Source organism: Equus asinus, chromosome 9 (genome assembly GCF_041296235.1).
Source record: "Equus asinus isolate D_3611 breed Donkey chromosome 9, EquAss-T2T_v2, whole genome shotgun sequence".
NCBI classification, from domain to species: domain Eukaryota; kingdom Metazoa; phylum Chordata; class Mammalia; order Perissodactyla; family Equidae; genus Equus; species Equus asinus.
The window spans coordinates 59,911,580-59,928,998 of NC_091798.1; the positions used below are offsets into that span (position 1 = coordinate 59,911,580).

General features: G+C 34.3%; 1 protein-coding gene across 6 annotated transcripts in view; it reads right to left on the minus strand.

Moving 5' to 3' along the window:
* Nucleotides 1–17,419, minus strand: part of AP3S1 (adaptor related protein complex 3 subunit sigma 1) — an 81,705-nt gene that overhangs the window by 48,616 nt on the left and 15,670 nt on the right. For all 6 annotated transcript variants that reach the window (XR_011505897.1, XM_070517561.1, XM_070517562.1 and 3 more), the window contains exons 2-3: nt 10,166–10,257; nt 6,006–6,117 (exon numbers count right to left, since the gene is read on the minus strand). Coding sequence is in view for 5 of the 6 variants with exons in the window: in XM_070517561.1 (XP_070373662.1) it covers nt 6,006–6,117; nt 10,166–10,257 (204 nt within the window). In the remaining variant the exon portion in view is untranslated. The remainder of the gene's footprint in view (nt 1–6,005; nt 6,118–10,165; nt 10,258–17,419) is intronic.

Consider the following 17,419-nt stretch of genomic DNA (forward strand, 5'->3'; position numbering starts at 1 on the left):
TGTAAATATTTCAGCACTTCCAATGAAGATATGCTACAACAGAAAAGACTAAAAAAAAGCTAGCTATCAACTCTGAAATTTGCTTATATGACTGTCAATATCATGATAAAGTAGTACATATCAGAAACCAAAAAGGATGACCTTTTTACCTAAAAAGAATAAAAAAAAAAAAAAAAGAAAGATAAAGAAGCTGACTATTCAATTTGGTAACAAACTGGTATAAATTTTATATGTAATTTACTAACAATGCCTTCTCTCAGACTTTATACTAAGATATAAAGTCAAATCTGGGACAATATATGCATACCTTAGAAACACAATCTTTGCATAAAAATATCTGCTTCCAATGATCATTTGAATGGTACCATTTTTTAATATTTAAAAAGTCAAAATTAAACAAATGTTTAGTAACTATATGTTGAAGTTTTCTTGATCCATTCTCTAAAGAATATGCAAGACAAAGAGGTTTTGATCCAAACTCGCTTGGTTTATAATTTTCCACTTTACTTTTTACATTACATTTGCCTTTCTCAAAACTAGAGGATGGACAAAGCAAGAAAATCAGTTCTAATTAAGCTCTGAATAGCTGTTTCATGACACAGAACCAGAAACAATGAGCTACTCCCTTCCACCTTTGTTCACTCAACCAATGTTTTTAAAGTGACTGAGTCATGTATGCTCAGCACTCCCCTTAAGAATTTAATGATCTAGGTAATTGCAAGGGGAAAGAGAGTAACTACAGCACTTCAGCATGTTCATGGCAGTGATCGTATTAATCCCTTTAAGGTAAATTACAGAACCTTTCTTTTTTTGTGTGACATGATAGATCATTAGGATCTTTTCGTAAAAACAGCTCTAGCCTACATTAGTAATGGGAAGATGACACAATTCTCCTGAAATCCTCTTTTTTGTATCTTATATAATATCAAGGCAAATTATCAACAATTGAACAGTAATGGCTACAAAATTTTGCAAAACACAAGACATAGCTTCCACCTTCCACAAACACGTGATGGAATTTACTTCACATATGATGTAGGATATCTGTTCTTTGACAACTCCCCGTAGAATTTCATTCTGAGAGATAACAACTATGCTATCATAACCATTAAGATTAGCCAAGGGATCAAAATAATCATCAATAATGATGACTTAAATCTCAGGACACAAGTGTAAAATACTTCTGATTTGCCTCTAGGAAAATTCACATTTGTTTTAGTCTTTCTTAACTGAAGTACTTCTCTTCAATAAAACAGACTGAATTTGAAACAGATTACTTTTCCCCTGTTTCTCCTCTTGTAACACTGGTAGCTAGCTCAGGAAAATAAATGACAGTGTTTGAGAATTGAGTGCATAGGTCTACCACTCTCATCAGCTGTGGATAATTGACAGAGAAATATAAAGCATAGTTCCATATTAAAAAATCATTTTCTAAAAAACACAAAGCTTCTCTGAATTAACAGAATAATGATTTAACTACTACCTATATGGGATAAACCAAGAAATGTAATAATGAACAGTTAAAAGGCAATGCAATACAAAGTTCTGATCAACCCTTAACTGTTACCAATCCATATATAAGTAAAAGTTGGCTTCTCTTTCTTTACTAGAAAAGCCTTTGGGAAAACAAAACACAACAAAACTTTGCAGTGTTTCTCAAGTAGTCCCCAGGAGGAAAGTAAATATAAACCCAAGGGGTCTTGGGGACTTATTTGCCTCAAGCTCAAAATTTCTTTCTTTTTTTTTTTGATTGGCCCTGAGCTAACATCCATTGCCAACTCTCTTCCTTTTGCTTGAGGAAGACTGTTGCTGAGTTAACATGTGTGCCAATCTTTCTCTATTTTTGTGTGTGGGACACTGGCACAGAAAGGGTTAACGAGCAGAGCGCATGTCTGCACCCAGGATCTGAACCCACAAACTTAACCACTATGCCACTGGGTGGCCCCATCAAAATTTCTTTGAAGTCTCCTCTTAGAGTTTTTAATATTATAAAAAATTTCTATTTTACCTTATAAGACGTACACGTTAATCTTAATACACACGTTTATCCTAAAAGTGTCACTTCCTTACCACCAATTAAAAAAAAACAAAAACAAAAACAAATACCAAGATTACTGCCTGGTTTCATGTAACTCAGCTATCTAGCTCTTCCTCAAAACCCAGTTTAAGAATTATGGATTTAGAGTAATCTGGCATATTAACAGTTCCATTTATCACTTGTTTTTTTTTTTTTATTAACAATATTTGACACCAAAAGCCTTATCTAGCCACTTATATTTTCAAGCTTTGGTACTCAGAATTCTGACAAAGTTGCCTGCTTTGGTTAATTTCTCATTTAGTCTACAACACTAACTAGATCTCATACCATGCCTCCTTCTTTGCTGATTTCAAAAACATGAAACTTGTTTGGCAAAGAAAATTTCCCTTTTACACGCAGCTTTCTCCAATCTATGACTTGCCTACACCATGACTCTATGTTTTTGCCCTGTCTGGGGTCAAGAAAGAGAAAGAAAACATAAGTTCAGAGCATTCCTTCATGATCATCTTAGTCCAAAACAATTATTTGTACCAACTACTCTTTTTTATTGTGGGAGAGGTAATTTTTTAACTTTTTATGGAAATATCACAGACAAACAGAAAGCACAAATATCTTAAGTGTATACAGAGCTTAATGATTTTCACAAATTAAACACACAAATGTAACCACAGCTCAGACAAAAAAAAAATTACTAGCATATAGCAACCACTATATTTTTCTAGCTAACTCTTCTTCTAATTAACCTTCAGGTTTTGTTGTCAGTTATTTTACAAAGAATGCTAATATTAGGCATTAAAATACATTCATTCATTCAACAATTATCTGTCAAGGACCTACTGTGTTACAGGTGCAATTCTATGCACTGGGGATAAATCACTGAACAAAATAAACAAAAATCCTGGCCCTCATAGAGCTCATATTCTTGAAAGGGTAAATGACAATAAACAAGACAGAGCCAGTCAAATATATAGTATATTAGATGATGACAGGTACTAAAGAAAAGAATAACGAAGCAGGAAAGGAGTTATAAATGTCAAAGAGGGAAAATTTTTAGAAAGAAGGGCCAAGGAAATACCCTATCAAGAAGGTGACATCTGGGTCAAGACCTGATAGAATGATGGAGCTAGCCATGGGAATATCAAATGGAAGAACAATCTAAGTACGAAGGTCAGCAAGTACAAAGCCTCTGCGGTAGAAGCATGCCTAGTCTATCTGAAGAACAGCAAGGAGGCCACTGTGGCTGGAGCAGAGGGGAAAGGAGTAGATGATGAACCAAGATAAGCAGTAGGGTATGGGGAAGGGAGTCAGGTCATGTGGGACCTCATGGGTCATTTGTAAGGAATCTGGCTTCTACTCTGGAGTGAGAAGGGAAGCCACTGAAGAGTTCAGAATGTAAGATGTGACATATTTCAATAGTATCACTCTGGTTGTTTTACTCAGAAAAGACCAAAAGGAAAAGACAGTGGAAGCAGGGAGACCAGTCAGGAAACTATTGTAATAAACCAAGCAAGAGCTGATGGTGGCTTGGACCAATGCGGTGGCAGAGCAGGGAGTAATAAGTGGTCAGATTCTGTACATCCTACAGGGGTTGCTGAAGAAGAGGCAAGAGAGATCAGGAAACTGAAATGAAACAACTAAAGAGGTAGATGAAAACCAGGCAAGTAAGATGTCCTAGAAGCCAAGTGAAGAAAATATTTCATGGAGAAGAGATTAATAAATAATCTTAATCAAATAAAGGAGGACTGATGAGAACCTCTGGATTTAGCAATAGTAGAGCTGAAAACCTGACTGGAGGGTGTTCAAGAGAATGGGAGAAGAAAAATTTGAGATAGTGTGTACAGACAACTCTTTAAAAGTATTTTGATGTAGAGAGAGAAAAAAGTGAGGCAGTGGCTGGAGAGGGAAGCAGGGACAGGAATTTTGAGAGAACACATTATAGGCTAGTGGGAATCATCTACAAGAGAGAGGAAAAATAATACAGAAGAAAGAGAGAGAACTGCTAGAGCAATGAGAAGGACACTAGTATATAAGTGGGCACGCTGGCCTTAGCTAGGAGCCTAGTGAGTTCATCTCTCACAGAAGAGACAGTAGAGTACATGGACACAGATGCAGTCTGTAGACGTTCTCTTCTGATTGCTTCAATTTTCTCAGTGAACTAGGAAGCAAGATGCTAGAGGTGCTCAAGGTTTAAGGAGAAAGGAGAATGTATCAGTAGTTGTCTAGGAATATGGAAGAGTGAATGGACAAGGGAAATATAATATGATTACTAGGTACCATTAAGGATTCACTGAGGTTAGGGATCATAAATCTAAAGTGAGGCCAATAAGTATGGTTATGTTTTTTTCTCTAACTACGTTCAGATGTATGGGTTCAGGGAAGGAGCTGAGTAAACACATAACTATGATTATCATGACTGATGATGGAATTTAAGCTGGGTAAGGAAAGTAAGACATCAGGAGGATCAGGGATAGTGAAAAAATGACAGATTTAAAAGACTGAACGTCCCAAGAGACTTAAAGAATTGTTGGAGTAATAGAAATTGTGAGATGAAAAGATAAGAGGTGGTAGACAGAGAGTGGAAACTGTGAAGTTGAAATTACGGATGGACTGCAGTTTGGATAAAGATAAGCTCTAGAAATGAGTAGTGAGGTGGGGTAGAGGGCAAAACTCAATGAAAAAGAGGAATTCTGGATTTGAAGACACCAGGATACTGGGGGAAATATACACATAAATACTGAAATCAACAAGAATTATCATTTACGTAGTACTGGAGTGAACGTGAGTGAACTGAACTAAAATCTGTAAGGAAACAATCCTCCATGGGTCTTCCATTTCTGCACATAATGTGAGCAGAGGTACTGACTACCTTTATTGTAGACTATCTTTCCAAGCAAGCTTCTATAGCAAATAGCCTTGGAAAATAGAATATCTTTCTCCAAATCAAAGGGTAGGTTTACCTACACCCTTGGAAGATATTCTCTTCCTCCAGGACATGGGCAGACATACTTAGTGCCCAAAATAAAAGACTCCAGTTCCCTAAGCTTGGGGTTCCTCTCCTATAACTCAATCCACTGTGTATGCAGGTATCACATGGCCCTCTTCAAGTCACCTTTTGGGAACTGGGACTTGAGGAACCAGTGTAAGCAAATGCTGTTATTCTGGCTGCTACTTTTGCTATTAGAAATAAAGCCCTTTGTTTCTGGCCCAGAAGTCTCCTATTTTCTGCTGGCATCCATGAAATTGTGGTAGTTAACTTGTTAGCTTGCAAATAGGGTAAAATCTCAGACTCTTGAAAGTTCCTCACAAAATCTCCAATGACTGGGAAGTGAGGATAAGAGATTACTACAACAGGATGGGGAGAAGGTGATATAGTTTGATAACATGAGATAAAGTTTGGAGACACTTTAGAAGAAAGAATCCTCTAAAAAAAGCAATGCAAAGCAAACAGAAACATCCAGGCTCAATGGTATGAAGAAAGCAGGAGAGAAAACTGCTACTACTTAAGATTTGTAGGTAGTGTCATTAGAAAAGCCAGATGTAACTTGGAGCAAAAAGGTGAAGACAATATTACAGAAGAGGTTGAAGATAAAGAAGAATTTGCTGATGATTGACCTTGAGTTCCGGAGACATTATGAAAGATTTTCAGGAAACACAGGGAGGGCTGGGTTTTAGGGTCAGATCTGGATACATATGTTAAGAGACCCACAAGTCCTAGGCTTCTTGTGGTGACATACGAATATGAAATAAGGGCATGATGAAATTAATTGTGATTACTCTTAAACAGATTAAATTAGTCTCCATCTTTCTACATCCCTCATCCCTCTTTTACTCACCCAACATCTACTATGGAACAATTTATTTCTTACCAAACAAAACATCATTTTTGAAAATTTAGAACATACAAGTTTGAAAAAATATAAATGCCAAAATCGTTATTTAAGACATTAAGAGGCAAATGTTAACTTACTTGAATTAGATCTAAAATGCCAAGTTCACTTTCTGAAGAATCCACACAGAAGACAAAATATAATGTTGCATAATGTCTATAAATCAGTTTGTTGTCAGATCCTCCAATTAATCTAAATGACAAAACAAAACAATCAGAATGTTACAGAACAAAACCAAAGACGTTTTTATTACCTCAAGCAAACTGACGATTTTGTTTAAAATCTTTTATAAATGTTTCGGCATAGCATTTAATGGCACAGCATTCAAGTGAACTTATATCAAAGACTAAATTTAAGATGGCTGTTTTCTTCAGAGATATTAAGTAAAAGAAGCTAGTGCTTAATTTTAGTTCACTCACTAAACTATCTACTGAGTACCTACTATGTGCCAGACATTGATAGTGGGTAAGGAACAATAAACAAACAAATACATAAAAAAAGTTATCAGAGTGGAAGAATCATGGAGAATCAAAACAGGATGATGCCATATTGATGGAATCTCTACTTTAGGTTGATTGTTAGGAAAAAAGTGACATTTAGGCTGAGATCCAACACTACAGAGCCAGCCATGAAAAAATTTAGAGAGCTGGCCCAGTAGCATAGAGGTTAAGTTGACACTCTCCATTTCGGCGGCCCGGGGTTCGCCAGTTCAGATCCCAGCCATAGACCTATGCACTGCTTATCAAGCCATGCTGTGGCAGGCATCCCACATATAAAATAGGAGAAGATGGGCACAGATGTTAGCTCAGGGACAATCTTTCTCAGCAAAAAGAGGAGGATTGGCAGCAGATGTTAGCTCAGGGCTAATCTTCCTCAAAAAAAAAAAAAATTTAGACGAGCATTTCAGGCAAAGGTAACAATGAATAAAAAGGCCATTTCATCAAGAATGAAATATGTATGTTCAAGAAAGAGAAAGAAGACTTGTAGACAAGGAAAGATTAGTAAACAATGAGGTCAGAGAAGTAGGCAGATCAGATCATAGGGCATTTTTAAGTGCTTACTAGATTTAACTCTACAGGTCACAGTTAGTCACAGAGCCTAAGACTGATTATTAACTAGAAAAAAAAAATAATGTTTCTTAAGTTTTGGACAGATTTACCATCAAGATCTCCTCCAAAAATATATTTTGTTTTGGAATATAAATGAAAAAAAACTGAGCTACGAGATTCTCAGTTCTTTCATCAAATATTTTTATATATATTGACTGGGGTTTGAGCATTTTTAAAATAATAATTTAGGAATCATTCCAAACACCTTATATTTTTTTAAATATAGTTTAGCTATTTCACAGTTAAATTTACAATAATTAGTTCACCTTCTCAAAAGACCCTTTAACACTAACATAATATAAAATCAAGACTACATGTACTCAAAGCTAACTGAACAAAACAAACAGGATATGGGGAAATAGCATCTATTTCTTACTCAGTAAAAGTACCACCAAATTCTCAAGTTCATAGAAACAACTTCTCTAAGTATACATTACCTTTATGTCCTCTAATAGCAAAAGTGGAAATGATCTTTGATAAGAATTAAAAATTCCTAGTATGCTAGACATGTTTCTAAAAAAGATATTCAATTAAAAAATAAGTGCACTTTAAAGATTCTCTGAGATTATTTTTATAGACTATGACTGCAAATGTTCCTTGAAAGAGACAAAAAGAGCACAAATAGCAGGCTTCGTTTCAACCTGAACTGGCAATTTAGAGATTATCTTAAACTTTTGTTTGGCTCTGCTTTAAAAGAAGACCAAACTTTTGAAAACTATAAGTTTCGAAATGGCTATTAATGTTATTAAAAGAAAGCAAAGATATTAATATGCAATATGACAAGTATGTATTTTGTCTTTAAAAATATAATTTTATCTTTAAACTACAGTACAATACTGATAAATACTGATACAAATTCTTGTATGGAATGCAATATACTACATAAACCCACAGAATTTTAGAAATCTTCTCAGTCCAAATATTTCATTTTACAGAAGAGAAAACTGCGGTACAAGAATTTAAGTGACCTGACCAAGAAAACCAGCTTGTTATTGACAAAATCAGCACTACAGCAGATGTGTAACTTCATCTCTGATGCAATATTTGCTTTCTCTTTTTATAAGGTTGGAAAAGAATAATCACAAATGCAAGCCATAATTTCTAGTTCAAACAGTGCCCTGATTAGATCCATCAGATTCTTATATGACTACTACACAGTGTACTGTGCTGAGTTCTAAGCTTCCTATGAGATAAGAGATTAAGAGGCTGAGATGAAAGGAAGTGATAGTAATGGCAAAGACAACTAAACTCCTACAGAAGTTTAAAAGAAATAAGTAAAGTATCATTAAAATACAAAGACAGAAAGCAGGTACACCGTTCTCAACTATTAAATTGGAGGTCTTGAGTTAACAGCAAAATTTACAAATTGTAAGCATGTATTTGCAAATTTAAGTGCAGCATGATATAAGATTTTAAGAAACGCAAGTAAACTTTCTAAATGATAAAAAGTAAATTTATGGTCAGATAAGAATGAATTCTCTATTATCCGAACTATTTTTCATAATATGCATTATACATATTAAAATACAGAAAAGTGTAGGTTTCTCTCACTAATCTGTGATTATTCATAATGAGGCTCAGCTAAAGTTTAGTTTCTAAATTATCAATGAGGAATATCTTACTAAGAAATTAATTATATAAACATAGGAGGGAACATTTATGAAACTATTTGAGAACAAACTGTTTTCATGAAACCCATTAGTTTAAAAGTATTCATTTATAATAGTTAGAAAGCTAATTATAAGTAATTCTTATTTATTCATTTTAAAATTGAAAAACCCATTAGCTGAATTCTAATCTATCTAACATAAAGATATGTCTATATATAGATATACATACATACACACAAGATATGTATTTGAAAAGCAGACTGCAGTCTTGTTTATAATAATAAAACAAAAGATGTAATCTAAATGTTTATGAACAGGTCCAGCAACCTAAGGAATACTCTTTAGTCGTTAAAAAGAATGAGGTTGCTCTAGATATGTTTACATGTAAAGCTTTTCAAAATATTAAGGGAAAACATGCAAACCAGCATACATAGTGTGATCCCAAAAGTAAAATTTTTTAAGGTTATACTTTTATATTAGTCAACACAAAGTTAATTTTCTAGACGAATACACAACAAACTGGGAAGAAAGACTAAAATAGGGAGGGAGACTTAGTTCACCTTTTATACAGTAGTCCCCCCTTATCCACATGGGACACATGTTCCAAGACCCCCAGTGGATGCCTGGAAGATGCTTCTGTAAGATGTACTAAACCCTATATATACTGTTTTTTTCGATACATACATACCTATGATAAAGTTTAACTTATAAATTAGGTACAGTCAGAGATTAACAATAACTAATAATAAACTAAAACAATTATAACAATATACTGTAATAAAAGTTACCATAGATCTTAGCAACCTGAGCATATACCTTTTTTTTCCTTCCTTGTTAAGTTGAGAACTTTCACCTTTTCACTTAAAGGAAACACTTTGCGGCTGCTCTTTGGCATATCCGAATTGCCAGCATCACCACTCTTGCACTTTGGGGCCATTTTAAGTAAAATAAAGGTTACTAGAACACAAGTACTGCGATACCATGATAATCGATCTGATAACCAAGACAGCTACTAAGCGACTAATGGGTGAGTACTGAGTAGCATTTACAGGGTGGATATGCTGGACAAAGGGATGATTCACGACCTGGGCAGGAAGGAGCAGGACGGACATTGAGATGAAATGCTACTCGGAACAGTGTATAATTTAAAACGTATGAATTGCTTATTTCTGGAATTTTCCATTTAATATCTTTAGACCAATGGTGACCACAGGTAACTGAAACCCCGGAAAGTGAAACTGCAAATAAGAAGGGACTACTGTACTTCACCGTAAAGTTTGAATTTTTGCTATATGAATATATTACCTTTATAAAAAATGACTTTATAAAAGTTTTTAAAAAGAAAAAAAAGACTGCATATCTTAAAAAAATTAAGTTAGACGTATAGCTAATATGGATAGCAATTAATTCACGTGATCCAATTAATCAAAATTAGGAAACTTTTACTACAAACCAGTTAAACAGTATACATTTTAATCATGTAGTCAAAGATTAGAAATGTCTACCAAATGCTTTACTTACAATCCTCCTTCTAGGAAATTACAAACATTTTCATCTCTCTTAGATACCAAATGGAATGTCTCCCTGATGATTTGCTGTTGTGTATCTTCACTCTGAGAAAGAATAATTCACATACGTTAGGACTGAATTTCTAGGTTTAACAGCATTTTAAGAATTTTAAAAATAAAAGGTAATAGTATCAGCCTGGGAAATACATCTAAGAGATGTCCTTGGAGAACTAAGATATCATAATCTACAGAAACAAAACATTTTTTTTTTTAAGATTTTATTTTTTTCCTTTTTCTCCGCAAAGCCCCCCAGTACATAGTTGTATATTCTTCGTTGTGGGTCCTTCTAGTTGTGGCATGTGGGACGCTGCCTCAGCGTGGTTTGATGAGCAGTGCCATGTCCGTGCCCAGGATTCGAACCAATGAAACACTGGGCCACCTGCAGCAGAGCGCGCGAACTTAACCACTCGGCCACGGGGCCAGCCCCACAAAACATTTTTTGATGAAAAACAAAAAGCAAACACAAAACAAAAAAAGTCAACATTTTATAGTTCACCATTACAATAAAACTAACATTTCTAAGTTTCAAAAACCAACAAGAAAAATATTAGACAGATGAATTACAGACACCAGTAAAAGGGACACTAGATATTAACTAGTCAAAGCCCATTGTTTTACAAATGAGTAAACTGAAACAGAGAGGTGAATTATAAATAATTCATGTAGTTAATCTATATTTTAATAGAAGAAAGACACAGAAGTTTAGAGCTTCCAATTAAGTAAGTTTAACTAAATGCAAATTAATATGATTCCACCAATCTTACTCATCTTTATACAACTGCAGCCTAAAACCAAGAGTTGGTTCAATAAATATTTATTAAATTCACCAAGCAATTCATATCCCAGTAAAAAAAGAGTCAACTTCTCAAACACTGCAACAGAAAATTGGACAAAATCATGAATAGGAATTTCACATTAAAGGAAATATGATGGTCCACAAACAAATGAAAAGATGCTAAACCACATTAGTATTAAATGAGATGCAAATTAAAATAACAATGAGATAAACTCCACATGCACATATTAGTAAAAGTGTAAAGATATCACAATATCAAATGCTGACAGAGATGTGGAGCCAGAGAAACTCTCATTCCACCGGTGAGAGAGTAAATGATATAATCACTTGGGAAAAGTTTCATAATCCAGCACCTCCACTCCTAGATACTATGCTAAACCATCTGAAATCATTGTTTTTGAACGTCAAAAAAACAGAATATTGGCAATTACGTATATATAACAAACTCTTAACGTGTACCAAGAGACATGTAGAAGAATGTTCATAAAGGCACTGTAACAACAAAAAAAGCTAAAAATAACCCAAATGTCCACCAACCACAGAATGGATAAATTATGGTATGCTTATATAATGGAATCCTATATGAAGTAAAAATAAAGAAGTAAATTACACGCATTAATATAAACAATTCCAAAACAATGTGGAAAAGAGGAAGTTTCTCAGTTTGGACTGCCATAAGGAGCACCATAGACTTGGATGGCTGAACTAACAAATTTATTTTCTCATAATTTTGGAGGCTAGAAGTTCAAGCCCAAGGTGGCAGCAAGGCTGGTTTCTGAATAGGTAAATTCATAGAGACAGAAAGCAGATTAGAGGCTCCCAGGAGCCGGTGAAGGGAGGTGGGGAATAGGGAGTTATTGTTTAAATAGGTACCGAGTTTCCATTTGGAGTGATGAAGTTTGGAAACCGATAGCAGCAATGGTTGCACAATACTATGAATTGTAATTAAGGTCACTAAATAGGATACTTAAAAATGGTTAAAATGGTAAATTTTTATGTTTTGCCACAAAAAAAAATGTTTAGTAAAAAAAACTTCAAACATTCTGAAATTTTAAAGCATACTTTAAAAAACAAATCATGAGTCAAAGAAAAAATCATAATGAATGTTAGAAAACAGGCATCAGAGTCCTAACATAATGGATATTGGAACCCAACAATAACAAAACATCAGAGATTTAAAACTTGTGGGACACATAAGAAAAGAAGTCTCCAGAAACACCAATAAATAAACAGTCCTAGCAACACACACACCACCCCCCCAAAAAAAGAAAGAAAAGAAGTCTCAAAATTCTTAAGAATAAGTATACCAGAAAAAACACAAATAAAGTATAAGGAAAATGATAAAGAGCACAACTCAATGAAGTATGTCAGAGTAGATAAATAAGGCTAAAAGCTGGTGGTTCTTTGGAAAGACTTAAAAAACATATAAACTTCTGGTAAGATCAATCAACAGCAAGAAAAATGGTGGAGAGGAAGAATAAACAACATAAGAAAAAAAAGGGAGACCTAGTTATAGATGCTGCAGAAATCCAACAGATAATAAGCCAGTATGATAGATATAATAAGCCAATAAACTTAAAAATCTAAGATGAAATGGTGAAATTCCTAAAAAAGATTTTTTTTTTAAAGGAAGATTAGCCCTGAGCTAACTGCTGCCAATCCTCCTCTTTTAACTGAGGAAGACTGGCCCTGAGCTAACATCCCTGCCCATCTTCCTCTACTTTATATGTGGGACACCACCACAGCATGGCTTGCCAAGCAGTGCCATGTCCACACCCAGGATCCAAACCGGTGAACCCTGGGCCGCTGAAGCGGAACATGCACCTTAACCACTGCGCCACCAGGCCAGCCCCCATAAAAAAGATTTTAATAAAACTGTCTTAGGGAGAAATAGAAAAACTTTAATAATCCTATAATCATAAAGAAAGTAAACAGTAGTTTAAAATATCTCCACCAAACATAAATCAGGCTTTGAGGGTTTTAACACCAAATTCTACCGATGATTCAAGAAACAGATCACTCCAATCTTGACAGCTCTTCCAGAGCACACATAAAGAATTAACATTTCCAATTCATTTTATGAGGCTAAGCTAACACTGATACAAAATCAGACAGGGAAAGTATGAGAAAATGAACATTGCAGGCCACTCTCACTAAAGAACATAGATACAAAAAAAAATTTTTTTAATTAATACATTATAACCAAAATGGTTTATTCTAGTAATGCCGGGTTGATTTAATTTTAGAAAACTGATTAATATCATTTTATACATTAATTAACATATTAAGGGAGAAAAAGCAAATCATTTCAATAGATGCAGAAAAAGCATCTGATAAAACTGAACAACAATTCTTGAACAAAACAAAGTCTTAGCAAACTAAAAAAAGAGAATTGCATCTATTGAAGGGTATCCTATAAAATATCTTTTGCAAACATGCAAACATATTCACAAACAAAATGTTTAAACAGTTTCTCCTTTTAAGATCAGAAATAAGATAGCAATAACTGATTTTGGTTTTCCTATTCAGTGCCATACCAGTTATCATCAGTGCAAGAAGACAAGAAAAAGAAATAAAAGATTTAAGACTCTGAAAGGAAGAAACAAAACTGTCATTCATAGATGACAAGATTTTCCACACAGAAAATCTAACAATTTACACAAAAGTGTTACAATTAATAGAATTAACAAGAACACAAAGCTAGTATACAAAATTCTATTGCAATTCTAAACTTCTGCAACTATCAGTTGGAAAACGTAATTTTAAAAAGATACCATTTACAATACATCAAAAAACATGCAGTGCCTAGGAATAAATGAAACAAAAACACATAAGACTTCTAGGAAAAAATGTAAAACTTTTTATCAAGAAAACTTAAAGACCTAAGTAAACGGAAAAATGTACAATGTTTATAATAAGACTGAATGATTCAATATTATGAAGATGCTCAATCTCCCCAAAATGCTCCAAGGAGTCAAAGTAATTATAATCAAAATTCTAACACAGAGAAAGAGAGAAGGAAACTTGAAAACTTGAATCTGATTCCAAAATTTATATATTTGATCAGAAGATGAGAATAACAAGACACTCTCGAGTAGAACGTGAGAGGACCTGTGGACCAGATAAAAATTATTACAAAACCACAGCAATTAAGATACCATGATATTGGTGAAAAAATAGTGAAACCGACTGAAAGAACTAAATAGAGAACTAGAAACACACCCACATATATATAAAAATTTAATTTAAAACAACCTAGGCATTGCAGATCAGTAGGGAAAGGAAGAGTATTTCCATGAATGGTGCCAGAATAAAAATTGCTATTTGATAAAAATTGCTGGTTTTGTTCTAATACAATAAACTTCTAGCTCTCATATTATACTGTAAAATCAATCCTAGGTTGATTAAAAACAAATGCCAATGGTGAAACTACAAGATTTCAAAAATATTACACCAGAAAATATCTGTATAACCTTGTAACAGTGTTGAGCTTTTAAATAAAACACAAAATAAGGGTAATCATAATGAAAAAGACCGACAAATTCGATCACATCAAAAGCAAGCTCTTCTAATGCTCAAAAGACACCAGAAAAAGAAAATAAGAGAGCTACAAACACAGAGAATATATCTGTAATACATAAAAACTGGCAAAGGAGTAGAATCCAGTATATATAAAGAACATTTACATGCCAGTAAAAAAAATATAAACATTCCAATATAAAAATGAAGACTTAGATAGAAAGTTATCAAAAAAAGGAAACAAGAATGGTGACTTAATAATGAAAGATGTTCAAGTTCATACAGGACAAAAAGAAAAATACGAAAAAGAGGGATAAAAAAAACCCTGCTAGTTAAAACTGCAATGACAACATAAAGTTCCCATACTATCAGTGAACATATATAAATAATGTGTAATAATACCAAGTATTGGTAAAAATGTGAAGAAACAAAGCACTCAGACACTACTAAAAGGACTGCATATTGGTACAACCACTTCTGAAAACCGATCAGCATTACCTAGGAAAGCTGAACATGCACATACTCTAGGACAATGCTATTCAACTCCTACTTATACCCTAGAGAAATTCAAAAAAATGTTTACAAGAATGCTTATAGCAGTATTGTTTGTAATAGCAAAACAACTACAATGTAAATGTCCATCAACGCTAGAATGTATAAACCAACTATGGGTTTATTCATGCATGGAATATTACACAGCAATGAAAATGGATGACTGTAACTAGATATAATGCCAATAATGATCTTGGATATGTTGAATTTTTTTAAACATCAAGTCACAGAAGAATATAAACCCTATGATTCTATTTTTTTAAAGTTCAAAAACATGCAAAGCTGAACAATAAACTATTTAAGGAGAAATGTGGTAAAACAAAAATAAGAGAATGATTTTAAAAATTTAAGATGGTGGTTATCTCTGGGCAGAAAGGAAACAGGATGGAATACAACATAGGTGCAGAAAGACTTCAAAGGTATTGGTAATTTTTCTTAAAAAGGAGTGGTGAACACAGTAGTTAGGGTATTATTTCCTATAGCTTAAAATATTTAATATACAAATATACTTTTCTATCTATTGAATATTTTCAAAAAATACTGAAAAGAGGGAGGAAAGGAGGGGGTAAAAGCACTGAACAAGACAGCTGCCCTCTTCTTTCCTTATGTTTGCTTGATCAGCTCCACCACCTCCTTCTTCATCTAGAGCTAACTGGTGTCCCATGGAAGATCTTACCTAATCTAGTGATTTCAACTATGTTATTATCTCCCTAATTAATTTTCCTATATCCCCATTTCCTATATCCTATGTTCCAAACAGACATCTCCAACTGTATTTCATAAAGGTGTATTAAAACTTACATGTTGAAGACTAAAGACTAAAAACATTACATTTTTTCTAAAACCTATTTTTCTTACTATATTTCTTTTTTTTTTTTTTTTAAATTTTATTTTTTCCTTTTTCTCCCCAAAGCCCCCCGGTACATAGTTGTGTATTCTTCGTTGTGGGTTCTTCTAGTTGTGGCATGTGGGACACTGCCTCAGCGTGGTCTGATGAGCAGTGCCATGTCCGCGCCCAGGATTCGAACTAACGAAACACTGGGCCGCCTGCAGCGGAGCGCGCGAACTTAACCACTCGGCCACGGGGCCAGCCCCCTCTTACTATATTTCTAATCTCAGTTAATGGCATCACCATTCGCCCAGTCTCTTAAGCCAAAAATCTTGATGATTCCTTTTCTTTCAGTCCGATGTTCATTCAGTCACCAAGTTCTGTTAATTCTACTTAGAAATAATGGTAAAGCTGGATTCAAAGACATTATCTCAACTTAGATTCTTATTCTCACCCAGAATACTATAAGAACCACCCACATATTTACTCTGCCACCTGTCTGTCTACTCCAGACCATCTCACACATCAACAGAATTACTTCCTAAAAAACACCATTTGTTATTTCCTTTCTTAAAGGCCTCCAGTTTCCATGTGACCTAAAACCCAAACTCCCCACCATGCTATAAAAAGCCCTCCAAACTCAAATCTAGACCTACCTCTGAAGTTTCATCATCTCTTTCTTCTCCCCTATACAACCTACAGCAACCACACTGAACTGCTCCCTTCCTATTTTCCCACTTCCTCATCTCATTCTCCAGCAATACACTTTTACACTCAGCTCAAATATGATTACTTCTGTGAAGCCTTTTTCGACTTTCCAAGGAAAAATCAGTTCCTTTGCTTCAGTGCTTCCTTGCTACTGTTTCTATTCCTATTATACACTTTTAACCATATGCTCAAATTTCCTTTGTAGATATCTGTAGAACTCACAGACTCCAAGCTCCTCCAGATTTTCTTTGAATCTGAAATGCTCAATAGAGTAGCTGGCACTGAGTAGCCAATAGAGGTGGACTGAATAAATGAATCTGTAATCTAGAAGACAGGATCCACATCCATTTATATTACCAAATATCTGGGTTACATTACACACACACACAAAAAGGCAATAAAGTAAAGGTGGTATGGTGTAGTAGTTAAAGGTATGAACTCTGTTCTAATTAAAATGGGAGATTAAATACACACCTACTTTTGTTGCCTTCTCAAACCCCAGCTAAAACAATACTAAAAGGATTTTTTTCTTTTTTTTTTTTAAGGCATAAACCCACAATGATGAGAACAGAAAAGGAGGATAAGGGCAACAAAATTTGGAAAGTGGTTGAATGAGTGGTAAAGCATTAAGTAAACCTCAGAAAATTTAATCCTAAATTGGTGACAAGGAAACCGAAGAACTAACCCAATTTGTAGCACAAAATAGCCAAAGACTCAGGAATTTCTACTTTTAGGTACCTCTGGAAGTGAAGATGAAGAGGGGAGTGTAAAATAAGGACTGTTTAAGAAGTAAAAGGACCACT